Genomic DNA, 27,863 nt, shown 5'->3' on the forward strand with positions numbered 1-27,863 from the left:
CTGCCATAGCCAGGGTGTAGTAGACGTTTGGGCCCTGGTGCCAACACACTACCTGCACCTAGGGTTGTCTGTCACCTGGCAGGATTTCTACTTTCATGACCAGTATTTGAATGCCCTTTACAGTGCAAAACTTTGGAAAATCACCATTGCAACTAAGTGAATATTTTCGACAGCTACTAGGGCTTCATTGAAATAATGATGTCTGGCGTGGCGCATGCATGGCTGGTGGGGGAGGAGGCAGCAAAATGTAAATTGCTTAATGGCTTTGAACAGCTGCCGGTGGCAAGTTCCTCCGTGCAAAGTTTCCAGCCCCCTGAGAGCCGTGCAGAACTTCACACAGGTCAGCAACAAAGCCCCTCCTCAAAACCTGCCGCATATCAGCGAGCTGCTCAGGGGGCTCGCTGAAATGCGAATGAAGCCATTAATGGCCTCTCGCCAAGGTGCAGCTAACCTGTCAAACGTCCGTTTGGTTCCACCCCAAGTGTGATGCTAAAATGTCACGTGCGGTGCCTGAAAGGAATCTTACATTGTAGCAACTAGCTCAGCCAGCTCCCCCAAACCTGCCGGAGCAGCGCATAGCATGCTGGCACTCCAACTTTAGTTTAGCATTCGGTGCATGATTAGCAGGGCTAGAAGATTGACAGCTGACGAGGCGCTATGCCTAATATGCGTGACTTTGCAATTCAGTGCGATGAAGTGGATCACCACACTGAAATGCGTGAGCCTCACACCTGATGCGTGGTACTTGATAGAGCTGCGCGGAGGAAATCGCAGTGGGGGTCTAAAAGGTTAATTAAGGAAAACTTGATGTTTTTTCTATTTGCATTAAAATGCTTTTAGTGCTCTTTTTAACAAACATCAAGAGCGACCTTATCTCATCACTTTCAGGTGTATAATTTATATACATTTGTAAAAGGCGCTAGGCTTTCACGTTCAGCTCTCTCTGCTGCCAGCCCTCTCCCAAAATCTGAGGAAATTAGATACTGTACACTAGAAGACAATACTCTATATGGAACATTTTATCCATTACAGTTACTTAATGCAGCTGTTCTGCAGGCTCGCTGTGAATAATTAAAAGACATGTTTCTGGGCTGTACTTGGTCTTAAATTGGGGGCTTAAAACTGTTGTAGAGCTAACATTGTTCTCATAATATATTTTGAAAACGTTTAATTTTTTATTTGTAGAAAAGTGAAAAAGAATGCTACATGTAGCGCTTATAATTCCTGAAAAAAACAATAACGCGTAATATGTTTTTGCATCAAAATTAAGAGATTTACTTAGTTATAGTATAGTTTATATTTTACAAAAACACCCAGCCTGTAATTTATATTACCTTGTGTAATTGCAAAATGTAGCAAAACGAGATTAAGCATTTAAAAATAAAAGTTGTCCAAGAAATTAAATTTTTTGGATTTCCACGTGTCTTCGTGAAAAAACTAACAAGTGGAATACATTAAATCGGAGTTAAATTCTGACCTTAATAACGAAAGACGGACTCTTAGACATTGTGAACGGGTTTGGAGGAATCATCCAACCGTTGACAATATGGCTCTCCCTAGAACTGCTAGAGCCCAGTACAAAAAACATATCTTTATTGAGAAAGCCTCCTTTCTACGATCACAAATTGACCAAGCCAGAAACCGCCCTAAAGAACTCTTTAACATTGTTAAAAAGCAAACCTCCACTGGCCCTCCTAAAATATTAGCCTCTATTGACAGATGCGAAGAAATTGCCAATTTCTTCACGAACAAAATTAATAAGATCGAACTATCCTTCTCTTCCCTCCCACTCTCACTACAACCTACTCCCACCCTATACACCCTCCCCAACACTCCTAACTCTCCTCCGTCCACTTTTTCCACATCTCTTGATCCCTCTCATCCCCTCCCTGCTCTCCCCCAACAAGATACCTTTCCGAAAATAAGCCCCCCTGCTAAAAATAATGCCTCATGGAATGATTTTAGTACAGTATCTGAATCTATGATCACGAATATCATTGCCAAACTAAAACCCTCCTCCCGCTCCAAAGATCCTCTTCCTGCCCTTTTGGTTCAAGAACTTAAATTTATCATTGCCCCTATATGGACCAAAATCATCAACTCCTCTCTTTCCACTGGCTGTGTCCCCACCTCCCTTCAGCTTGGTCAAATCTCACCCATTCTCAAAAACACCACTGCTGACCTCAATGACCTTAACAACCTTCGCCCTATCTCTAACCTTCCATTCCTCTCTAAAACCCTCAAAAAATGTGTCCTATTGCAATTAGAGAAACATATCGCCTCCTTCAACCTCCTTGATGTTTTTGAATCCGGCTTTAGAAAGGGATGCAGTACAGAAACTGCTATGCTAAATATCACTGACGACATTCATTGCTCCCTAGACAAAGGGGAATCCTCATTACTAATCCTCCTCGACCTCTCAGCTGCATTTGATACCGTCCACCACCCCACCCTTCTCAACACTCTCAAAGACCGGTTTGGATTAGATGGCAATGTATTCAAATGGTTCTCCTCATTCCTTCAAAACAGATCACATCAAATCAAGCTCGGCCACTTTCTCTCCAAACCTCAACCTGTCTCACTCGGCGTCCCTCAAGGATCCATCCTCTCCCCAACCCTAGTCAATCTGTTCATGTAACCACTCACCCTCATCCTCAAACACGCTAATATCAATTACCATCTCTATGCCGATGACACCCAATTATATTACAAGATCAAATCCCACAAAGACATTCTCCACCTCAATGAGACCTTGACCAGAATTCAAACGTGGTTCCATCGGAACCATCTCAAACTGAACCCAAATAAAACTGAAATCATCCTTTTCTCCCCCAAAAACAACTCCCTTCCCATTCAACTCTGGATAAAGGACATCAAAGCTCTTAACTGCCCACTCTCCACCTCTAATTCGGTCAAATCCCTAGGCATCAGTATCGACCAGAATCTAAATCTCATCCCCCACATTAAAAATGCATCCAAAAGTGCGCTTTTCACCCTTCTCCACTTCAAGAAACTTAAACCATTTATTCCAGCAGACGATTTCAAACTTGTTGTCCAATCGCTTGTCCTTTCCAGGATTGACTATGGCAACGCACCCCTAAAACTCATCTTGCTCCGATTAAATCTGTCCTCAATCTAGCTGCGAGACTCATCTCTGATTATAAAAAATTTGATCACATCTCCCCTGTCCTCAAAAATCTCAATTGGCTCCCAATAGAAGGAAGATCCACCTACAAGATTGCCTGCATCACTCACAAAGCTCTTCACCAAAACACCCCTTCTTACCTTACAACGAAACTACACAAAGCAGGTTGCTCCAGGTCCCTGAGGAGCACAAACTCCCTTGTCTTGATCCCACCCAGACTCAAATGTCAAAAGACCCAATCCTGTGCGTTTTCTGGTAGTGCTCCTACAATTTGGAACTCTCTCCCTAAGGATCTTCGCTGCAACCCCTCTTACCCTCTCTTCAAAAAGGAACTCAAAGTACTCCTTCTCAACAAATACTGGGGTATCTAATGTTACTGACTCTGAACATGTCCACTCCTCTCTCTTCCCTTGTCCGCTCCTCTTCCCACCCCCTCTCAATCCATTCATTTTTTCTCACCCCCCCTCTCTTCACCCCCTCTCTATCCTAACTTATAATATTCACTTTCCACTTAATGTTATCTCGCTGTTTCTTTGCCCCCTTAGCCCTGTTGAATGCATTGTCATACTGTAACTCTTTTTCGCTTAGTTGTTAAATTTATCTCATTATGTTCACCATCCTTGTAAAGCGCTCTGATACTCTCGGGTCCAGTAGCGCTATATAAAACCTTTGAAATAAATAAATATAGACAGTGAACACTTTTTCCAAGGGTTCAGATCTATCTCCGACCTCCGCCACCACACACCGACCCTCAACCTTGTTGATTACCGCTGCGTCGCCATAGCTTGCACCGGTATTTCTTTGGTTGAGGCGTTATGACACATTTATTGAGTGAATGTGTATGTAGGTCACACTTTTAACTAAAAACCAGAGGACAGGCAATATTCTGTGTGGATGCGTGAAGTTAGAGAGTGTCTGGATGCCGACTTTACATCTCACGCTAATTCCGATTGTAGAATTGCTTTTCCTGTGCGACTTCCGGTTATTATAAGAGCACCAGTCCAGCAGAGACATGTCGAGGCACAGACGGCTGTACTGGATAGACTGCTTTGCTTTCCCAGACCTTGACCTGCAGGCAGTGGCCACTGCCGGGCTTCAGGCAAGAGCTGCCGCCCCAGGGCGGTGTGCCTGGACAGGACACACACATTTCGAAGGGCACCCAGCGCGCTATATGTATAGCCTATTAGAGCCGATGTGGGGAGCTATACGGAGCATAAGTTGGTGGGATAGTTTAAAGGGCGAAAGAATGAGAGAGTGGCTAGACTAGAGAACATAAGTACTCTTGTGGTGGAGAGGCCTACCCAAGCAGTGGATTAGAGAAACACATACGACTTTTAAAACAAAAAATAAATTAAAACTTACCTGACAGTGTCCCGCGACGCGCCGCCTCTGCTCCTGGGCAAGGTCCGACATGCCACTGCTCCTGGACAGGAACAAGCATGCTCCCTCCCCCCTCCCCTGAGTCCCCCGTTGTGATTGGTATGGAGTCCCGGACGGCGCCTAGCCGGGCGCCTGCAGGGTCGCCATTTTTCTCTATATAGGCTAGAGAAATGAGAATGAGTGTGCATGACTGCTTTGACCTTCTCCAGGGCTCAGACTCAGAGTGGTGCAAGACACTCCTCCCCAAACCAGGCATATCTCTGCCTTCTACTCCTCCCCAAACCAGGCATATCTCTGCCTTCTGCTTTCTCGCAGCGCGAGAAGCAGAAAATAAAATGGTATTTAAAATACCATTTTATTTTCTGCTTCTCGCACTGCCAGAAAGCAGTGGGGCGGTGCTCCGACGCACAGTGATCTATTTACCTGCATCAAGGAGCTGCATGCAAACTGTAAGTCACAGGTTAGAGCCTTATTGTGGTTATTCTAAGATTGCAAAGAAAGTCTTCTCTGCCAATTAATCAAGTATTTTCAGATCAGACAACCTTATTCACTACATTTCGTTTTTAATCCTGACTTTGTTTTTCCCGACCGTTCACTGTTAACATGTCATGTCTACAAGTATGGACGATATGGGATTCTTACACCTATAACGCTCGTTGCCTTAAAATATTTCCTATACATTGATTTATTGAGTCTGTGTGTGTGATGTGTAAAGCACCTTGACACCTTGCGCTGGGATGAGTGATACTATATAAAAAAAATTGTAGGTGCATTAAATTATTATTAGTTTAGTTACTCATACACAGAGACACATTTTGCATTTTTACACTGCATGCACATCTCTTACATAGGGGGTTGAACAGTAAAAAACCTGCCTCCAGGTCATAATTTCTATAAAGGACTTGTGAAGTGATACGTTGAGTACCTTTTTTTTCTTCCATTGCATTGGTGTCTAGGTGATAGGTGTATGACTGCCAGCCATGATGATATTTCATCACAAGAAGGGCTATTGGCCCTTTAAATCAGGCCTTTTTTTGTGCCTGGCTGGAAGGTAGAATAAGAAAGGCCCCTCGCTGCCTACAGGTTGCTGCATTAAATAGAATGCATACGAGGTCCGAATGCTGCTAAATTATGTTGTGGTGTCGGACAATGACACCAGGACACATTCAGCATATTTGGCTCCAGAAATAGCTCATTGAACTGGGATTGGACGTGATCCCCCTACCTTCAAGCACTGATGACAACATTCAGCCTGAGCAGTGCTAATACACACGTATTGTTGTCATTAGGACATTGTAGCTAGGGGGCATGTGTACAAAACCATTTTTGCAGTCAAATCGGGCCGTTACCAATCGCGAAAATGGTTTTCCATATGTGCAGAGCACAAGTTGTGATTTGGTTACATGTTACCAAATTGCAATTTGCGTTTAGCTATTTGGTATTTTGAAGTGGCAAATTTAGGGCAACCCTTCCTTATATATGTCGTCAGTGGAATGTATGTATGAATGTTTTGTGACCAAATTGGTCACAAAACATTTACTTTTTACCGACACCTCAAGGGTGGTGGTTCCCATGAGACCAATTCCCCTTTGTGAATGTTGAAACAAATATTTTTAATAGCAGGCAATGGTGCCATGGACCACTACTTACTCTTAAAAAATAAAACTTAAACTTTTCATTTTTTTCTTTTTAAAATGCATCCCGTTTTCATTTAAGGAAAACGGGCTGCATTAAAAAAAATGGCTTTTTAGGTCTCTTCGAGACATGCTGTATTCAGGTATGGACTTGAGGATCCACGTATCCTCCGCCAATCTTTTTAATTGACTGCTGTCACTTTCCTTTGTAAATGTTGCCTTTCGAATTGTTAATAGGCTTATTAGTCCCTCCTTAACACCTCCCTCTCTTCTCTTGTTACCTCCCATGAGGACTGGCCCTTTTACATGGGTTGCTACTCTATATGCTTGATTAACAGTCTGTCAGCACTATTTTCTTACTAGAGTGTTCCACCCTATTTTTGCACTTTGGGATTTTTCTTCTACCCAGTGCTTTCTTTTTTATTAGCAATAGAGGCCGTGCGTGATATTTTCAAAATGCACGGCTCGCCTGACTTGCACATTTTCATTTATAAAGTATGTTTTTTATTTTTTTGACAGCACGGCTCGCTTTAACAATAGCGGCTGCGCACCTTTCTTTTCGTCTCCATAAGCAGCCAATGGCGGCCGCAAGCCTTTATTTTCAAAGCACGCGCCTCTCCCCACTCCAGCGAAAGGCGCGGCTCTCCAAACTCTATTTTTTCAATATTTTATGCTTTTAGTAAGAGCTAAAGCATTAAATGTCTCCCAAGTATTCCTCATTGCTCTTCAAAGGCGACATCACCTTTGAAGCTTGCCTTTTGAGCCAACACCCTTGTGGTGTCCTGCAAGGGAGAAGCAACACCACTCTCTTGCACTGGCTGCTATAGTCCTCTTTCCTGGTAATCGTTCGACTGTCTCCCCAGACTGGGAAGAAAGCTGTCTCACGGAGAAACCCAGTGCGCAGTCGTAGACGGGCACAGGGGTATAAGGGCTACAAAGTGGCAACTTTGTAAAAGTTTCACACTGCAACAAGTAACATTAAATTCGACTTGGGCATCAAGTCGGACTTAATGTAACTAGTTGTTTGTTACCTTACAGTATCAACTTTTGTTATCTCAGTCCGAAGTTAGCAGTGATGCTGTGGCTGGGTCTGAACTGGGGTGGTGAAGTGAGCTAAAGGATGATGATGGATTCAACTCAGATCTTATAGTGACTGGGGGTGAGTGTCTGAAACGTTTCAGCACTCAGTCCATCATCTCCTTGTGTTCGCTTAGCCTGTCACTCTGCACTCACCATTGGGGCTACAATTCTTTTCTGCAGTTAAAAATTACAATTGTAGATTTTTACTGTTGGAACATGTTAAAATCCATGTTCCACTTTAGAATATTCAGCACCCTGCCTTTGGGCTATCTATGCCTGCCTTAGGGGGTGACTTATGTATGTTACAAAGAGAAAACTTGAATTAGCCATGACTTTAAATGATAGAGTTGATTGAGCAGTTAAAAATTGCCCTTCCAGTCTGCAGTGGAAGACTAAAAGTCATATTTTACTCTTGTCACACCCAGGGTGGCACAATCTGCGTTGCAGTCCTTGGGGAGACCCTCTAACGTACAGGCGCTGGTACCTGAGTACTATATACTAGGGACATAGAGTAAGTTAGCTTATGCCAATTGAGTGTAAGCCAATAAAATATGCACAGTTTAAGGTCAGGACACAGGCATCGAGGTCGGGCTTCAGTGCACTTTCAGACTTGAAAAATCAGCTGCATCAGCCCAAAAATTAGGGCTGATCATACAAAAAGAAGCATTTTCTTACAATCTGGTTTCCATTTAAGGCACTTTACTGAAGCTGCCCTTTGCAAAGAATCACTCTTGGTTACCTCAGTTCATCACAGTCCCACCTCCTCTTTCCATATAGTTTTTTAACATCAATATTCTTGTTCTCAGCCTTCCATGCTAGGCTTTATCTGCTTTGTATTTTTAATTGTTCCCTCACACATAGTCTCTGTCTTCTTACCAGGCAGTAACCACAAACCAGTGAAATGCTCATATTAGTTAAGTTTCAGTGCTTCGATATCGACAAGCTGAGGTCCCACCAGCTCATTTACTCAGACATGGCCCTTTTAAGCCAATACACTAACAAACTTAGTAACCTTAAGTGCATGTTTGGACTCTCCAAGAAAGCCAACCTCGTTAGAGCCACTTCTGCATCCTACAGCACAAATCTGGTGATTCTAAGTGCAAACCCACCTTTTTAGGTTTCGCCTGAGACAACTGGCTTTAAAAAAAAGGTTAGAGCCTGCCAATATTTACCTTTGGTTGACTTTCAGTCACTCTTGCTTTCTTGCGTCTTATTAATCATTGCCTTCTGCTTCCTGGTGGGGCTTCAGTGCTGTTTCTGCCATGGAGCATGGGCCTAGTACAGCAGCCTGTTTGCAGCCTGTGCCCTTCCACTGGCCGTGCGCTATTGATGGTACTTTTTTTTACATTGAGCCATGTACTCTATAACATGTTTCAGAAAAAGACTAGGGAACCCACATGGTAATTAAGGACCTTTGTCAGTATTTTAGGTCAACAGTGGTCCTTAAAAACGGTGAATAGAACTATGATAAATATAGACTAGAATCAGTGCTATATTACTAATGTCTAGCCGGGCAGTACATTTAATAAATGATCAAAGCAAATGATAAACACACAAAAATAAAGTGGGACACAGTCCTGTGTCCTACACAATCACAAAACATGTACAAATACAGGAAAACATTCAGGCGAGACCGGAATAGCTTGTAAAAAATGCAGTCAGTAGCAACAAGCTTAAAGGCGACAGTCGTGGCACTTGTTTTATCGCAATAGATTAAAGTGCCAGCAGTTTTAGCAAGTCGACCACGTTTCGATCCATTGACAAGATACTAGCATCATCATCAGGACGGTATTATACAAGCCTGAAGACTGGTGCCACTTATTGAGGCACTCTGCGAACCAGGATTGCGTCAATGCACGAGTGTACAGGGGTGGTGCCGATGACGGCTCAATAGCGGGCCTCAATTAGGGCGGCCGGAATAGTTAAAGAGGGGCGGGTGCTGATGCACAGTGCAGTAGTCTCGGTGGAAGCTGCTCGGAATTGAAGAAGCAGGAATTAAGGTCTTAAGAGACGATACACGGATTACCAGGATCACACGGGTCCATAGCTTGATGACTGAGTTGGAGCCATTGAGCCATGGAGCTACGGACCTGTGTGATCCTGCTGCTCTTTTTTCTGCTTCCCCGCATCAATTGTGTTGCTCCTTCACGCCCTCCTCCCATTGCTGTTGCTGCTCCCTCCTTCCCTGTACCTCCATTGTGTTGATTTCCCCCTGCCCATCTCCCGCTGTCTGTTGTTGCTCCCTCCCTCCTCCCAAAACCTCCCTCTTGTTGCTTCGCCCTCATGCCCTCCTCCTGTCTGTTGCTGCCTTCTCCCTCCTCCACCGTACCTCCCTCATTTTGCTTCCAGCCCACACCCTCCTGCTTCTGTCTGTTGCTGCTCCCTCCTCTGTTGCACTTCCCTTGTATTGCTTCCCCCTCACTCGCCTGCCATCGTCTGTTGCTGCTTCCGCCCTCCTCCCCGCACCTCCCTCATATTGCTTGCCCCCCTGCTTTTCAGAGATATTGCACAGAAGCAGGCTGCTGTGCAACACAACTTAAAGTGAAGAAAAATAAGCGCCATGACGTGGTTAACATTGGCCTGGTAATAGGTTTAAAAAATATATTTTCTTTAAGCCATGTTGCAAAGTAACCGACGCTGCTGTGCAACATGCCTTAAGGAAATTGACAGAGCCAATAGATCTTGCATAGGCGAGACCTATTGGCTTTGGCGTTGGTTGTTCTAACGTCCTACCATTGTATTCAAACTAATTTATGGTCTTGCCCTTCCCGTCTTTTCCCTTCCCTGCCAAACACCATTCTATACAGTCTTGCTTTGCTCAGCCAGCAATGCCTCCCTACCCTTTGATATTCAGTGCCATTCCACTGGTTTCAGTCATTTGACCTCTTTACTGGTACTCCTTTTCCTAGATGCGTTTGAGCTTCACCTTAAATATTGCATGTCTCATATGTAACCACTGCTGGTCTTCCTGAATCTCTCTAGGTGCCTGCTTCTTCCGTAACTAGTTTGCGCAGCCATTGTCCATAAGCTTTTTATTATGTCTATGGCCTTTGCGAAGACCGTTTTGTTGATATGGTGCTGACAGCAAAATTATATTTGCTTTCATGATTTTCCTTTTGTGTCTAGTGGATTAATGTTTGGTGTTTTCGGTTTATCTTAATTGAGTGACTGAATAAAATAAGGTCCATCTGACGAGGTTTCAGCTGGTATTTGATGTGCTAAAAGGACATGAGGAGAAGCGTAACTTGGGCGTTTTATTTTGTAAGGTTGTGCTGAGGCTATCTTGCTGGAAAAGGCATGGAACTGCTTGCATTTCTCTGCTTGACATTTACTTTTAAAGAGATTTATGCAAACAGTGTCTTTGTTCAAATTGTCAGGTTCACTTTTGTGGTCAATCCTGTTTATAGGGCACATGAAATACTCTTGAGATCAAGAACAAAAACAAATTAACAAAAATAGCTAACAGTATAGACTTATAGACTCGTGGTAGGTGGTAAAGTGAGTCTTGTTTTTTCAAAAAGGGGATCCTACTCAGTCAAGGATCCTAATATAGTCATTGTCATGCTAGAGAAGGTCAATTGGAGAGAGATCATCAGAGTGGGATGTTATGAGAAGGGGTTAATTTCTTTTTTCTTTTGTTAATATATTAACAGGTGTGTGTGCGTGTGTACGTACGCACGTACGTACGTACGTACACAATACCTTTTCAGGTGTTAGAGTGCAGCATAAATTATACAAAAAAGGAACTCTGGGTCGTATAGTTCCCAAGTTTAGGTGACAACCAGCTTCTTTATATGGTGCATCCTTCAGCACCACCGACACTCTGAATCTGCTCAGCTCAGATGTTGGCTTTTCTGGTGGAGTTTTTAAGCATAGTGCCATCCACACCTACCCAGAAAGTGACAAAGCCTTTTGCCATTCTTATAGCAGTTTTTAAGCATAGTATTAGCTAATGCTATCCATGCCAAGCTGGCAAACGGCTATATAAAGGAGCTGGTCTTCACCTATTCCTGGGAACTATCCAGAGTTTGTGTGTGTGTTTGCTACTGTTAATTACCCAGTGGTAGTCGCCACTTGATAGTTATAGTTAGGATTGTATTTCCAAAATAAATGTATTTTTTTGAGTTGCTAATAACTTTGGACCCCATTTGACAAATCTCCATGAAACTTTCCCAAAATGTGCTACTTTTTGACTAGTTTGGGCATGGAAAGTTTTGAGATGACCCGTCAAGCGGGACAGAGAAAAGGGGCAGGGAGGGGTTCCAAAACAGGATTTCGACCACAGGAACTTTAGACACCGCTACAACACGAACTGCTGAATGGAGTTACACCAAATTTGACAAAGCTAGATCTTGGTCCAGAAAAAGTGTTTTTGTATTCTGGTGCAAATCTGCTCAGTAGTTGTGGAGAAATTAAGGTAAAAAAGACATTGTATATTTCACACGGAGGATCCATGAAGTTGTCAGATCTCAAAGCGGCATCTGATTGGCTGGTACTACCTCAACCAGGAAGTTATGGCAACCATCTTAGGACTCGAGACTCAGTCTGAAGTCCTAACAAAAGTTTAAAAATCAGACATAACGGGACAGGTAGGGGTGACCCTCTAGGCTTGGTGTTGAGGTCCCTGAAAGACCCCACCAGGGGCAAAAAACATTGTGGAGGATTCATGAATCCACAGCAAATCTTTTTTTTAAAGAAGTGCAGGCTTCCACTCTTCTTTTTTTAAACCCTTTGGGTTGGGGCAGGATCCGGGGTAACAACACTATTTTATTTTTTTGAGGGGGGGGGGGCACATTTTCTCAGACCTCGGCCAGACCAACCCCCAGGCCCAAATTATATTTTACAGGGAGGAGAGAGCGCAACCCCCTGTTCTGCGCTGTTTATGGCAACCGGGACCTCATCCCCCAGGGCTGAATATAATTAGTATTGCTCCAGGGCCCAAAGTTTATTTTAAGGGGAGGAGAGTCAGCTCTCCGAGCCTTTAAATGGCCGTGAGGACTCCATTCCCCAGGGCCGTTCCCCTATAACATAGAAGGGGGCCAAGTGGCTCTGCTCTCTGACCCTTTATTGGAACCTGGGAAACAAGTGAACAAATCAATGAAGCGCAGAGACTGTTGCACCAAGAGGAGCTGAACAGATGACACCAATACGCTAAAAAACAGGAAATATATCAAGCAGTTCAATATGCATATATTTTCATATATTTATCTCCATTCATAGATAATAAGCCAACCAAAATCCAACTTTCTGGACTCGACTCAACTGGACTCAACTTTCTGGAACACTCAGTTCTGGAAAGACACTCAGAAAAGGTCTATAGCTCTTTGAGAAAAGGAACACATAAAAAGACGAAGGAGATAAGGAGTATACAGCAATGTATGTAGTCAAAATAACTGCGAAGAGCAAGCAAAGAAGCTGCCAAAAAGCAGGCGCTGCAATGGTGGCCGGTCAGGGGCGAACTATGCGACGAGAAAGGAGACCCACCACCACATACTGTTTCCAGGCTAGAAGCAACCCTAGCTGCAAGTTTTTATACTGGTACTGTCTGAGCCACACTGCAAGTGAAGTGCAATGTCCTAAACTGTGCATCTGTGATAATTCCCCTCCGACACTACCCCAAAGAAAACAAGCATTGGCATAGCCAATAGGTCTCGCCTTTGGGACCTTATAAGTGTTTAGACAGATGTTAAATCTGGTAGCCTCTCTGAGGCATAGGCATCACATGTGTCTGAATGCCCAAGACTTAGTGACCTTTCAGGAGCCTGATAAATGAGTTACTGTAGAGGCCCCACCGGTAGAGAAAACGGCCACAGACACAGGAAAAGCACAGACACAGCAAATTCACTAAAACGGGGACAGGAAGAGCACAGCCACAGAGAATACACTGAAACTAAGACAGGGAGAACAAAGACAGAGGATATACTGCCACTGAGACAGTGACAGCACAGATACAGGGAATACACTGACACTGAGGCAGGGAAAACACAAACACAAGGAATACACTGACACTGAGACAGGGAAAACAAAGACAGAAGGAATACACTGACGTTGAGACAGGGTACACACAGACACACGGAATAAACTGACACTGAGACAGGGAACACACAGACACAAGGCATGCACAGACTCTGAGACAGCGAGAACACAGCCACAAGGAATATACTGATAATGAGACAGGGTACAGACAGACATAGGAATCCACTGATGCTGAGATAGGCAACCCACAGACACCGGGAATACACAGACACAAGAAATAGACTGACACTGAGACAGGGAAAACACAGATACAGGGAACACACTGACACTGAGACGTGGAAAACACACAGGGACCACATTGACACTGGCACATGGGAGACAGTGAGACTGGGTCACCGAATTCAGTGACACATGGGATAGAAATACACTGGCACTGAGACAGAGAACACCAAGGCGCACAGAGATCACCGATAATGAAACAGAGAGTGCAGTGACACTGGGACAGTAAATACAGTGACACAGGAAATAGCAAAACACTGGCACTGGAATACAAATTACATTGACACAAGGAAGAAACTGACACTGTGTCAGGCAATACCGGAGACAGGTAATAAACCGCCCCAGGGAATACATTGACACTGGGACAGCAGATACACTGTCACCAAGACAAGGAATACATTGACACTAAGTCAAGGTACAAATTGAATTTGAAGGACAATGTAGTGGGACATGGAATACATTGACACTGAGACAGGGGGTACACTGACACAGGGAACACAGTGAGGCAGGGAATGCAGTGGAATATAGAGGGACAAGAAAACCAATGACAATGAGAGAGGGATACACTGAGACAAGGAGAACACTTACACTGAGACAGGGAATATAATGAGGCAGGAGACACATTGACACTGAGAGTACGAGATAGAGAATACACTGACACGGAGTCAGGGAATATAGTGGCACTGAGCCAAGGAATACACCGAGACAGGGAATGCAGACAATGGCAATCTGAATACACCGACTTGAGACTGAATAAACTGACACTGAATAAAGTGACAAAGAGAGGGAACACGCCAACACAGAGACAGGAGACATATCACCGCTAAGACCAGGAATACGTTGATGCTGAGGCAGTGAATACACTTGCACTGAGAGCGGAAATAAACGGAGAAAGGGAATACAATGGGGCAGAGAAGACAGTGTCACTGAGAGACGGACTACACTGACACAGAGGCAGGATAAACAATTACACCAAGACAGTGAATACAATGACACAGAATACACTGCAGCTGGGAATATAGTGACACTTACAGAATACCCTGTGACTGGCAAAAGAGTGACGTAGACTACATCGAAACTGGGAATTCAATGCAGTTAACAGAATACACTGAGACGGGGAATACAATGACAAAGTGACAAAGAGCACACTGAGGCCCAGACAGGGAATACACCGCTATAGGGAATACAGTTGCACAGATTTAACCCAGACTGGGAACATAGTGACATTTACCGGATACTCTGAGACTGGGAATACAGTGACGTAGAATAAAACCAAAACTTGGAATGCACTGCCACTTACAGAATACACTGAGACGGGGAATACAGTGACACTGAATACATTGAGACTAGGAACATAGTGACACTTACAGGATACACTGAAACTGGGAATACAGTGATGTAGAACACACTGAAACTGGGAATACAATGACAATTACAAAATAAACGAAGACTGGGGATACATTGGCACTGTGACAGAGAGTACACTGACGCCAAGACTAGGAAGACAATAATATGAGGAAGACAATGACACAGACAGAGAACACAGTGAGTCGGGGAATGTACCTATATAGGGAATATAGATAGGGAATAAAGTAGCTCATGGACAGGAATTACACTGACATTGGTAGAAGGAATACCCCAGCACCGAGGTAAGGAATACAAGACATGAAATTAAGATACTGAGAGTGGAAGTACATTGACACTGAGACAAGGGACTCACTGACACTGAGACAGAAGGACATGCATACACTGGGTACACAAACATATCTGAAGAGGGAAGGCATACATAAGGAGAGGGAATACACTGATACTTGGACAAACAGGTAACCTGGGACAGGAACACAGGAGAGGCATTGAGCTAGGAAAAAGAACACACTGCTGCTGGTCAGAGAAAGCTGTACACTGAAATGTCACTATAGTCCTGAAACAGGCAGGGACATCACAATAATGTGGTCATGGAGAGCAGGACATGGAAACTGAAACAGACCAGCACCGGGATAAAGCACACTGATTTGCACACTGTAACTATACACAAGAACAACACAGATGTGGGGGAACACTTCAATGCCCACCGGCCATACACAGCCTCCACTAATGGAGCTGAGGCGGTGTGCTGAAATATATATATATTTTTTGATAATCAACTTTATTAAGCATATAAAACAACAAGGAGTTCATTAATAGCAGCTCATAAATCAAGATAGACAATGGGGCAAAATCAGCAAGGCATACAAGCGGTGTCAGATCACTCCAGTGCAACAATTCATCGTACACAACAGTAACAGCACAACGTAAGACCTTCGTGATACCAGACCTATGGCGGAATCGTGTTCAACCACTTCCCCCATATTTTGAGGAACATCTCTGGGGAGCCCCGGGATTCGAAGAGGGCCTCCTACTGGGTGCCGCACCAATCCACCGCCCTCCTCCACCCCCCCACAGTGGGCGCAACAGCGCGCGACCAGTGGCGCGCTATGTCCCTCTTGGCCACGGCCACTGCCGTTCCCAGCAGGCGTTTATCCATCCGTGACCTATCGAGGCCATCAAAGATCCCCAACAGCAGTTGCAACGGGTCGTGAGGGACCTCCCAGCCCAGGGCCTGCGTGAGCTCTCGTTCCACCCCCCTCCAAAACTTCGCTATGGCCGGGCACAGCCACACCATGTGGTAAAAATCAGCAGGGGAGAGTCCCATCTCGGGCAGTCTGGGGAAGGGCGCAAGCGGGTACGGTAGAGGCGCTCCGGGGTGAGGTATGCCACATGGAGATAATATGTCTGCACTAGACGCAGCTTGCAGGACGTGGTCAGGGTGCGTAGAGCCATTAGGGCATCTCTCCTATCCGCCTCTTCTAGGAGGCCCTCCCAGCGGGAGCGCAGCTGGTCTAGGGACGCGGGGCCATTATTGACGAGGGAGCGGTATATGCGGGAGACTCCTCCCCTGCCCAGATTAACCATCATTAATTGCGCTTCCAGCGGACTGAATTCTGGGAGGGTGGTCGGAGAGGGAAGGTGTGTATGGTGGGCATGGCGCAGCTGTAGGTATCTAAAGTGTTGTGCGTGTGGAAGGGCGTGGCGCTGTTGGAGATCTGCGCGGATAAGGTCCCCCACCCAGACGTCTCCAAGAACCGACACGCCGATGAGGTCCCACCGACGAAATCCGGTCAGCGACGACACCTCTCGGAGCCAGGTGCCGTGCCAGAGTGGCGTCTGGCGAGTGAGTGAGTTTATGGTCCCAATCCGTGTGGTTCAGGGTGGCTCGCCAGGCCATGAGGACCGTCCTAGTGATGGGTGCCATTGTTCGTGGCACCGGGCTGCCGTATAGGAACGCCTGGATCTGAGAGAAGTCAGTTTCCTCGAGTTCCACACGGTACACTGGGTCAGACCAGCCGCACGCGTACCAATCGTGTATAACTATCAGTTTTGTGGCAAGGTGGTAGAGATATAGGTAAGTCACCCCTAAACCCCCGTCAAAGGAGGGAATGCGACTATGTGCCAGGGAGATTCGCGGTCTGCCGCCACCCCAAAGGAAGCGGGACAGAGCCCCGTCAAGTTCGCGGAACCAGGAACGAGGGAGGGAAATGGAGACGTTTTGCAGGATATACAGAAAGCGGGGGAGGACCATCATTTTAAATAACGCGCTGCGCCCCAGGGAGTTTAGGGGGAGGGTTTGCCATTTTTTAAGGTCAGACCGCATCTGAGTCACCAGGGGGGTGATATTCAGTGCCCATTCCAGCTCTGGCAGGAGGGCCACCCATATCCCCAGGTATTTAACCGAGTGGTGCCTGAGGGGGATTCACGACTGCCAATCATAGCAGTCCAGGGAAGGATGTAGTGGATTTAGGGTGGACTTGACCGCATTAAGGTGGAGGCCAGAGACCCTCTCGAACTCCATGAGGATGTGAAGGCGTTTGGGGCCCGAAGTCGCCGGGTCCGCTAGATACAGTAGCACGTCGTCAGCATAGAGGGCTATTTTGTCTACGTGACTTTCGTTCCAGGCCCAACCCCGGACGAGGGGGTCTGGTCGAATGAGCGTGGCCGAGGGGCTCCATCGCTAGCTCAAACAGGAGTGGGGAAAGGGGACACCCCTGGCACGTGCCTCTACAGATCGGGAATGCCTCCCAAGAGCGCCCCGTTGACCAGCACCCGGGCCCTAGGGTTGACATACAGGATCCCTATGTACCGGCGGAACAGCGGGCCAAAGCCCATCGCCTCGAGCACGTCTTGTAAATATGCCCATCCCACCGTGTCAAAGGCCTTATCAAAGTCGAGGAAGAGGAGGGCCAAATATGGGAACAGGCGGGCACGGTGGGCTAAGGCCAGATGAAGGCCGCGGATACAGTGGCAAGTACCTCTGGCCGGCATAAAACCGCATTGGTCCAGGAGGACCAGATCCTGTAGATGGGGTTTGAGCCTCTGGGCCAATACCGTGGCAAAGAGCTTGATTTCAGTATTAATCAGGAATATTGGACGAAAGTCCGCACAGTTCGTGGAGGGCGGTCGGGTCTTCGGGATGACCACAATCGTGGCCAAGTCTGATTCAGGGGGAAGGAGCCAACCTCCACTACATGTGGAAACAGGCCCAGTAGTCGGGGGCTAGGGTGTCTCGGAAGGTTGCGTAGTACTCCTGTGGAAACCCGTCTGGGCCAGGTGTCTTACCGGAGTGGAGGAGGGGGTTAGCCTCCCGGACTTAGTCCAGCGTGAGGGGCTTCTTCAGGGCCTCTGCGGTTTCCGGAGCCAGAGATGGGAGACGGACATCAGCCCCACCCAGGAGGGTAGTTAAGGATGCGTCAGCCGGTCGCACTGCGTAGAGGCGAGCGTAGAAATCCGCAAAGGTGGCAGCTATGGCCGCAGAGGTTACCTGAGGGGTGCCATCCAGGGCGCGGACTTCCGGAATAATGCGGTGGACCGTTGGGTAGGAGACCAAGTTGTGGAGGAGCTTGCCGTTCCTGTCGCCCCACCCATACACCCCCCCACCGACGAACACCACAGCGTTTGGGCCGAGTCCAGTGAGATCTGTCCGATCTCCTCCCGAAGCAGCACCAATTGTCGAGTGGGGTCGTCACGGCCTTCAAGGGCCTGCTCAGCCTCTAGTCGGGCAGCTCGGGATTCCAAATCCACAAGTCGGGCCAGCCGGTCCACCCGCGAATAACAGCCTTGCCGGCCTCCCATAGGGTGGCCGGCGAGGGAACCGAGCCCTCGTTGAAGGAAAAATACTGGGCGAGCTCTTGCTCGAGCGTGTCCACCTAGTGCGGGGTCCTGCAGGAACCATGCATTGAGACGCCATACCGGTCGCGGACCAGTCGGGGCGAAGCCGCGTCGGAGGGAGACAGGGGAGTAGTCAGACAGACCCCTGGGCAGGATAGTTACGCCCGAAACCATATGGCAGTCGGTAGCTGGGAGCAGGAGAAGGTCAATGCGGGAGTGGGTATGGTGGGAGGCTGACGTGTGGGTGTATTGCGCCGTGCCGGGGTGCCAGACCCACCATACGTCGCAGAGCCCTAAAGCAGAGGCCCAGCTCACTAGGGCCGCGGCAGACGAGATTCGGGCCGCAGATGGGGTAACCGTCGTGTCCCGTTGGGGCTGCAGGACGGCGTTAAAGTCCCCACCCACCACCGTGAGGCCGCACTGGAAGGAGGAAATAACGTGAGTGAGGCACCGAAGCTTCAGGGATTGGAGGGTGGGCGGGATATAGAGGTTCAGGACGTTCAGAGGGCATCCCTCCACCATGCCAGATATTACCACGTAACGCCCCTGGGGATCGGTGTAAGCCTTAAGCAGGGTACAGGGGAGCCCTCTCCGGAGCAGAATGGCCACTCCTCTGGAGCCGCGCATAAACCCGGAGTGCCAGACCGTCGCAAAGCCGTACCGGGCCAGGAAGTTGCATTGCCTCCCCAAGAGATGGGTCTCCTGGAGAAGGAGAATGTCTGCCGCGTGGCGGTGGGCCTCCCGAAGAACGGCCGTGCGTTTGATACGGTCGAGAAGACCGTTGACGTTCCAGGAGAGGACGTGTAGGGGTTTAATCAGTGTGTACGCCATGAGGGGGGAGGGGGTGCGGGGGGGCGCGGGGGGGTGCGGGGGAGCGCGGGGCCCACGGGGGGGCACACCCAGGGGGAGAGAGGGTGCACGCCGCCGCGCCAAAGCTGGGGAAGGGCATGGAGGCATGACAGCGAGGCAGGAGCACCAGAGGTCCAGGTAGGGAGCAAGGGGGAGGGGGCAACTGCCCACGGCCACCCCCCGCGGCAGCCCCGAGGCACCCAAATCCGCAGGGACATGAGGTGGTAAGGGGTAGATGTCTGGAGTGAATCTGCCCACCGCAATTCGTCAAGATAAGGAGCTGCAAAAGGCCACCCGGAGGCGGCTTCAACATAGGCCGCGGAGCGGCCAAACAGAGTTACATGAGGAAGCGGCCCGTAGGCGGCTAAAAACAACAAACCCACAAAAGCCAACGGGCTCCTCCCTCCCAAGCACCCCCCAACTTCCCCCACCCTTCACTTCGAAACAGTAAGCATCTGTCGCCCCAAAGTCAAATCACCCAAAGAAAAAAAAAACGCTAGGGGAAGGCACTAAACTGAAAACGGTTAGTTGGGAGCAGTGGTACGAAACAAGAGTCTGCTAGGGAGGAAAGCCCCTCCAGAGTGCCGGATGAATGCCAACAGCTTTAAACAAAACGGCTGCACCGGTAAGTGCATTGCAAGGTACAAGCAACAGCCCAACAGATGACAGAAGGAGACGATAGCAGGAGTAAGAAAAAGGGCAGAGCTAAAGCACTGAGTCAGAACACGCAGACAGCCCGGGTCCCCGCCTCCCAAGGGAACCCCCTCTGGCTTCCAGCCCACCGGGCACCAAATGGGGCTCTGACGTTCGGTCGAGGCAGGCCCATTCGCCCAGGTTCAGGCAACAATGAGCGGATATCGAGTGGTTTTGGTTTAGGCTTCCACCGCCTCTGGGGTGTTCCGGATCACAGGGCTGCCAGATAAGTCTGAGTCCGATCTGGTCTTACGCAGGCCCACTCTCGAATCAGATGTTCGATTGATGACCACCATGGAGGAGGACGCAGTTGAGGGGGGTGCCCCGATCCAGGAGTAGGGAGGGGGACCACCGGGACCCCTCCCTCGGCGAGGGGGAGGCCCTCTGCCGGCGGCGGCCTCGCCTTCGGGATCCAGTACGGCACCTCGGTAGTGGAGCGGGACACGTCCCCCCGGAGAGGCGACAGAGTTCGCCCTGGAAGGAGGGGGCGTTACTCTGTGAGCCAAGTCCAGGCCTCCTGCAGAGTATCGTAGAAGAAGGATTTGTCTTGGAAGAGGACTTTCAGGCAGGCTGGGAAGAGGAGGCCCTACCGCAGTCCCAGCACCCTGAGCTTTTGCTTGACCTCATCGTATGATCGGCGTTGGGACTGGACCTCCCTGGAATAGTCCGGAAAAATCATTATTTTAGAGTTCTGGAAGAAAAGGGGGCCCAGACCTTTGGCCGCCCCCAAGATGGCATTGCGGTCCCGGGAGTTGGAAATACGCAGGATGAAGGGCCGAGCCGGGGCTCCGGGGGGGCGGCTTGGGCGCCAGGGATCGGTGGCCACGCTCTATCGCGAACCAGGGGGAAAGCTTCTCCGCCGGCATCCAGGAGCGAATCCAGGTTTCAAGGAAGACGGCGGTGGGGCCCCTCTCCACTACCTCCGGAAAGCCCAGCAGGCGCAAGTTATTCCTGCGAGCCCGGTTTTCAGCGTCCTCCGCTCGGTGATGAAGGTCCGATGTCAGTGTCTGGAGGCGGGCCACCTGAGCCTTCAGGGTGGTCAGGTCATCCTCTGCCGTGGAGATACGAGACTCTGCTTCGGTGATGCGCGCCGTAGCGTTCCGGAGGTCCTGACGGACGAGGGCCACATCCACCTTCACCTCCCCAATTTTATTCTCAACAGACGTCTGGGAGGCGCTGATCGCCTGGAGGATCGTAGATAGGTAACCCCCTTCAGCTCCTGGCAAAGGCGGGAGCGGCGGCGTTGGAGTCGTGGTCCGACCTGGTGAATTGGTCCAACCGCATCTGGGACGGGGGGACCGGGGTCTGCATGGTCCGTCCACTGCCCATGATCGCAGTGAGTCGGGGGACTGCGCAGGAGGGTGCTGCCGCTTCGATAGGTCTCCCTGGAGGGATGAGCTTCGAGGCGTCTCCGAGGAACCGGGCAACTGGAAACTGGCGGCGTCACGGCAGACCTGGTAATCGCAGGTTCAGGCAGGCTCAGGGAAGCGGGGTTGGGCCGCAGTAGAACAGTCCATCGGCTCCAACGCCCATCATAGGCCCACCCGTCGCCCCAGCCCCAGAGGCGAGGCAGCGATGATGTGAGGACCGCAGTAGCAAGTGGGCGAGGCGCTCCCCGGGCCCGGCCCAGGCAGAGGCAGTTCCAGCTGACAGATCCCGGTGCGGCCGAGAGCAGGACGGGACGGGGTCCCGGGAGGAGATCACAGTCCGTAGGATGCCAGGGGGCCCGTGGGACACGAGGCTGAGAGGAGCGGTGGCCCACCAGTCCATCGCGCCTGCTAGGTCAGAGCCCCCGGGGGAGGAGGGCAGCGGGGGAGGAAAGCCGAGCCAAGTTTTGGGCTAGGTAGCGGAGGGATGGGGTACCAGGAATCCGCAGGTCCAGGAAGTCCCAGGGAGGCGGGGCGGGGCCCTAACAGAGCAGTCCGCGGTAGTCAGCGCCCCTCGCAGGCCCACACGCCGCCCCAGTCCCGGGGACGGGGCATTGATGGCTCGAGAGCAGCAGCGGAAGGCAGGTGGGCCGGCCCTAGGTCCCCGGGCAGGAAAGTTCCGTTCTCGGGAGGGCCAGCGGGGCACGTAGATCGCCGGGTCAAGGGGGTGGAGGGGCCCTCAGTCTGCCGCTGCAGTGGGCCAGTGTCTGCGGGGGTGGAGTGCAGCAGGCGAGCGGGCGATGGGGACCAGGCAGTGGTGGGGCAGGGGAAGCCCTCGTCACAGATATCCAGAGCGCCCAGCCGAGCAGTTCGTAGGCGAGGCCCCCAGGAAGCCCCACGCCCCGCCTCAGGCCCCCGCTCACCTCCGTGTAGCAGCTCCGGTCACCGGGAGCTGGGAGGCGGGGTCCGTCGGAGCTGCAGTGGGATGTCAGCCTCTAGGTCAGCCCTCCAGGGCTCCACAGGGCTCGGGCGGCACAATCGGAGGGCCTCTGGGGGGCCGCGTGGAACGTACGTGGGGGCTCCCAGGCCTCTCAGCCCTCCTGTGTTGCACACGGCCGAGAGGAGCCCCACACAGCCTGCACAGGTCACTGTTTCGCCGTTAAAAACGGCAGCGGCTGCAGGATCCGGGAATCTGCGGGGGGGGCCCGGCTGCACGCAGACAAGGAGTCCGGGGCCCACTTCCTCGGGAGGGTCTCACAGGCCGACAGTCCTCGCAGGGTGCCCCCGGGGCCACCAACTCAACGCCGCACCCAGGAACCGCGCCGCACCCTCAGGTCAGGCAGGGCGGCGCGGTGGCGGCAGGCAGGGGAGCCGCAGGGAAAAGCGTCGGAGGCCCGCGGGTCAGCGAGCAGGCAGGAATCTCCGGAGGCGGTGCGCACGGTCAGGCCACTCCATCCTCTCCGCCGGGGGCCGCCATCTTGTGGGCCGCGCGGCCAGGAGGAGCTGAGCCCGCGGGGGTGCCCCCAGATCCCAGGAAGGCCCCCAACTCCGCCGGTGAGTGCACAACAGGGAGGAGAGTGCAGGGATGTCGGGGCTGTCCGCAAATGGTAGCTGTTGCGGGCGGATACAGGGCGGATGACGGATGGGGGGTCTGGAGCACTCTTAGAGTGCGGCCGCCATCTTAACGCCCTTGGCCACGCCCCCGTGCTGAAATATTTTGAGAGGACTTTTTAAATTTACCTGTGGGCGGTCGTCGAGTGATCTGCATGTTATGTCTGAAATGAATACCAGAGAGTGCACCGCCAGTACCCGGTATCGCAGCTGACCAGCAGGAGTGTGGAGCTGTGGAAACCTGGGAGGGAGTGTTCTAGGGAGCAGTGCCTATGAGAGCCAGGTCCCTCCACTTTTCCCAAGTGCTCTGCTGCGGGCAGGATGCCTCAGCCGGCCTGAGGGAGAGTGTCTGGTGGCATCAAGATATGGCAGAGGCAGCAGGACCTAGACACCAAAGCGCTGTGGAGGAGCGGGCATGGCGCGCGGACCAGAGAGGAAGCACGCCATGCCTGCGTGATCAGTAGTCTCCAGATTTAACGAGGCAGGTAGTGGCTGAATGGAACAAGTGTGGAGAAGGCAACCGGCCGATGGAGGACTGCTCGAATCCACACGGCTGGTTTCTGATCAAAGTGAGGAAGCAGCGCCCCACCTACTGGAGTGCCTGGTACAGCGGAGGCAGCAGGAGTTGGGCACTACAGCAGAGCAAACGAGCGGCCACTGGTGCGCCGCCTAAAACGGATACGAGCAAGGCCATGCTCCGCCTCGACAAAAGCACAAGCATTAAAAGGGGCAGGTCGCCAGGACGAGGGCTGAGAAGACACTCGGCCGGTGGAGGACTGCTCTAATCCACACGGCTTTGTACTTGCCAATATTATCTACATTTTTTTTAATTCTGACCATACTTTTGGTCACCTTCATAAATTACCCGTATTGCTTTAAAGCACTGGCACGCTCAGCTGACCCATTTGTGAGGTTAAAGCAACACAGGTCTAACTACATTTCTAATAAAAATACATCAATTGTACAATCTGGGTCCTCTGTTGGTGCTATACGGAGTCGGAGTCCCAGCAAAAAGAAAACAGTTGTCAAAGTTTGCGTCGGGTGAGCGCTTTCTGGTCACATCACTCTAATAAGAGTGTTCAGAAAGTGCCGTATTGCTGATAAATGCTCGACATTAAACCACAGACAGGAGTAGCGAGCGCCATTTGTTTCTATTGGCACTTGTGCATGTTTGGCGTTTCCCTTGCGGGAGCGAGCAGCAGCGCCATATGCTTTGAAAGCGTGAGCAAGATAATTGAAAACAGATGGTGCCGCTGCTCGCTCCCACAAGGGAAACATCAAACGTGCCCGAGTGCCAATAGAAACCAATGCAAAACATGCACACGTTTAAGCAAAAGTCCTGAGCGATTGCAAAAGGTCCTCTCCTAAGCAGTGCTTGCATGCTGCGTAGGCGAGACCTAAAAGATGCTGCTAATGCGTATAACAAGATTGTTGGGCCAGAGAAGTTGTCTTTCGACTTCTGAGATGGCTGCACCACACGCAGGATGCCGTTTTCAATGCCATACCCAGTATGTGTGGGGCATGCCACCAGAAAGCACCAGGCCCTCAAAATAGACGATGTCCCAACCATCTCTGCCTTCTTGTCCCTGGTGCTACCCCAGACTCGTAGGCCAACTCAGCTCCAAGGTGACAGTGTTTTGCTCCCCACCACACCCCTCCAAGGCTCATCCCTCACAAATACCAAGGTGACAGGGCTAACACTTGGCTATCATCTTGATCAGTGCGGAGATTCTCTGGGCTGGGTGGTGTATGTTTAGTTTGGTAATAAATTGATCTGATGACATACGTGCAATCAGCAACCTTAGCATGTCTTCTTTTGTTTGCATATAGTGCTCACCAGCGAAGGGATCGTATTCGTCTCCGACTTCTCTCCGTCCAAAGCCCCGGCGAACTCTGGGAGGAAGGTCTACATCTCCAGCCCACACTGCAGCCCGGCTCATACCAAGCAGGTGGTGGCCACCGGGCCCAAGAAGGCCCTGCACAAGGTCAAGATCCTCATCACCAACGAGAAGCCCAGGTAAAGAGAGCATGCTGTGTGTAAGCGAGTGAAAAGGTGCCACACAAGTGTGCTTTGTAAACTGCAGAATGCTTTTCTGGTATATGTATAATATGTTGGTGTGGTTGGAGAGCTGCTTCTTCCTTTACGGACACTTGCAAAGGGGCAGGCTTTGTTCAGCCGGGTCTGGTGGTTTAATGGACTAATGCGGTCACTGTAGGGGCCTGTGTTTGACCTCAAGGTCACAGGTTCATATCCCGGCGGGTCCCTCCTTCTGAGGTCGATAAAATGAGGTGGATGAGAATGACCATCTGTTACTCTGCGCCAAGAGGCCCTTCTGTGTGAGTGTGCGCTTTACAATACAAATGCAATGTTCTCAGCCTTGATTGGTTCCTGTGGTTGAAAGAACAATCGAGTTAGTGATTGCTAAAGTGCAGGTTGAGCTCGTTAGTCCGCAGGCATCTCCATCCTCCGCTGGCAAAAAAAACTGTCATGCAGTGTAGTACATTTTTCTTAAAGTAGCCATTAAAAGTTAGAAAAGTAATGTTACACGGCTGTTAATCCGTACAGCCTTAATGACCACGCTGCCACATGTGAGGTGTGGTTTAGTGAGTGAGTCCACCAGTCGGTTTCCGAACAGGAAGTCTTATTTTCAAGGCATTTTCGAGTTTGAACAGATATTTCTCTTAGCCTGCTTCGGGTATCCTTTGTGCTTCAGAGGCACAGAAGCCACAGGATGAAAAGAATCCAGCGGTGGTCGAGCTTTGGGTCACTCGTCTGAGAATGGCCCCTGCTGGCAGTGGCCAGAAGTCATTCCAGTTGTGATAGGAGCTTCATTTCCTCAGACTCGTCCTCGGGGGGACTCGCGCAGGAAGGCTCTGTCATGATTTACCACTCATTAGATTGGCTCATTTTTGTGGATGGTTACACTCGAGAGGCTTCCCAGTAACAATGAAGGTGATGTTATTTACCCACTCCCTTCCATGAACACGCTGGCATTGGTAGGACATTGCGGACATGACTGTAGTAATACTTACTATCTGTGTTGTGGCTGGTAATGAATTTGCACTGATTTGCGAACATTCAGAGCTGATGCTTTTGACATTCTTCCGGAAATTATTTGATTCAGACTTTGGGAATGCTGCTGCCCTATAATCTTTATGATAGAGTGGACAGGTAATCTTTCATTTAAGGAAGTCGTTTCTGGAACAGCTACCCATAAATTCAGACGGAATGCCAAAAGGGTACTGCGAGGTAATGCAGCAAGATACTCATGTGTGAAGGGCGCTGAGACAGGTGAGATGCCAGGTTTAAGGCTGGAGGAGCTCCAGTGGTAAATGTTTCGCTTCGTATCCATTGCTGCAGCTTTGTTAATTTACCATGCTTAAAGATTTAAAGTATCGGCTACAGTTTTGCTGAACCGACATTCTGAAATGCTAATGTTTATTCTCCTGAAGAATGACCTGCTGAGGCTTGAAATCATTGAGATATAAATCCACGGCTGTTGGTGGAGTAACTCAATGAATTGGAAAGCACTTCTGATGCAATATATGGATGCAAGTTCATTTCATTCAACATTTAAAGTCAACTTTTGACATTTTATGTGAGATTTATTCCAATGAGCCAAAACTATTCCAGTATCGTACATAAAAGTTTCAAATGTGAGGTGCACGAATTTTAAACTATGTTTCATAATTGCAAGAATACCTGCTTAAGACCTTGAAATTGGAAAGCATCTTCCCCAAATTCACTAGAGCCTCAGATATGTTTGGATTGTTGTTTTGCAGCACAGAGTCTGTCACGCTCAATGACTGCCTCCAGCTCTCCTACCTGCCCTCCCGGAGAAACCACATGCTGCTCCTGTACCCAAGAGAGATCCTCATCCTGGACCTGGAGGTGAACCAGACGGTGGGCGTGGTCGCGATCGAGAGGACAGGCGTGCCATTCATACAGGTAGCAAAAAGTATTTTTCTTATTCATATGTAACGGGTTTGTGTGCCTCGTCAGTCTTTATGTATTCTGTTCACCATGTGCAACAAGTGTCACAGTATCAGAGTGCACAGAGGCCTGACATGCACCCGCTTAGATCACAATGAAGTAACGTGTTCTCCAGTCATGCTGAGCCTTTCAGAGCCTCTTAACACAAGGTACCTGCCTGTACAAGGGAATTCCGCATGGTTTGACATTGTAGTTGGTGTCAGTTACTACTACTAAGGATTGTGTATTAAGTTGTAGTTTCAGGCTTGGTTATTAGACTTGGCTCTGGAGTTAGTACTGATGGGGTAATCACAAATTCCTTAAAGCTCTTCTGGATCCTTTACTCACTCCATTATAGTATATTATAGGATGTAGCGTTTTGCACCTTCTCTTCCTAGGAGACTCGGAGAGATTTCTATCATGCCTCGTTTAATGCCTGTGGATAGTAGTCTGACGTTGTTATTGAATGGGCCCCACGTCTGTCTCAGAAAGAAATGTTCTCACTTAATGTGACTGTGCAGCGCTCTGGTGGTGTTAGATTTTCCTCTACCCAAGATAGAAGTTGAAACTAATTTATGATGGATACTTCTAACTACAGATTCCTCACCTTCAGAATAATCTTCAGGTGCCTGACTAGATCTCAAACCTTTTCATATCGGTGCTCTCGCTCACCA

At 49.5% G+C, this 27,863-nt stretch overlaps 1 protein-coding gene across 2 annotated transcripts in view; it reads left to right on the plus strand.

Moving 5' to 3' along the window:
• Positions 1-27,863, plus strand: part of WDR11 (WD repeat domain 11) — a 677,364-nt gene that overhangs the window by 80,841 nt on the left and 568,660 nt on the right. For both annotated transcript variants that reach the window (XM_078643933.1, XM_078643932.1), the window contains exons 5-6: positions 25,047-25,233; positions 27,000-27,165. In XM_078643933.1, the coding sequence (XP_078500059.1) occupies positions 25,047-25,233; positions 27,000-27,165 (353 nt within the window). The remainder of the gene's footprint in view (positions 1-25,046; positions 25,234-26,999; positions 27,166-27,863) is intronic.

This window comes from Lissotriton helveticus, chromosome 5_1 (genome assembly GCF_964261635.1).
Source record: "Lissotriton helveticus chromosome 5_1, aLisHel1.1, whole genome shotgun sequence".
In the NCBI taxonomy this organism is placed as follows: Eukaryota; Metazoa; Chordata; class Amphibia; order Caudata; family Salamandridae; genus Lissotriton; species Lissotriton helveticus.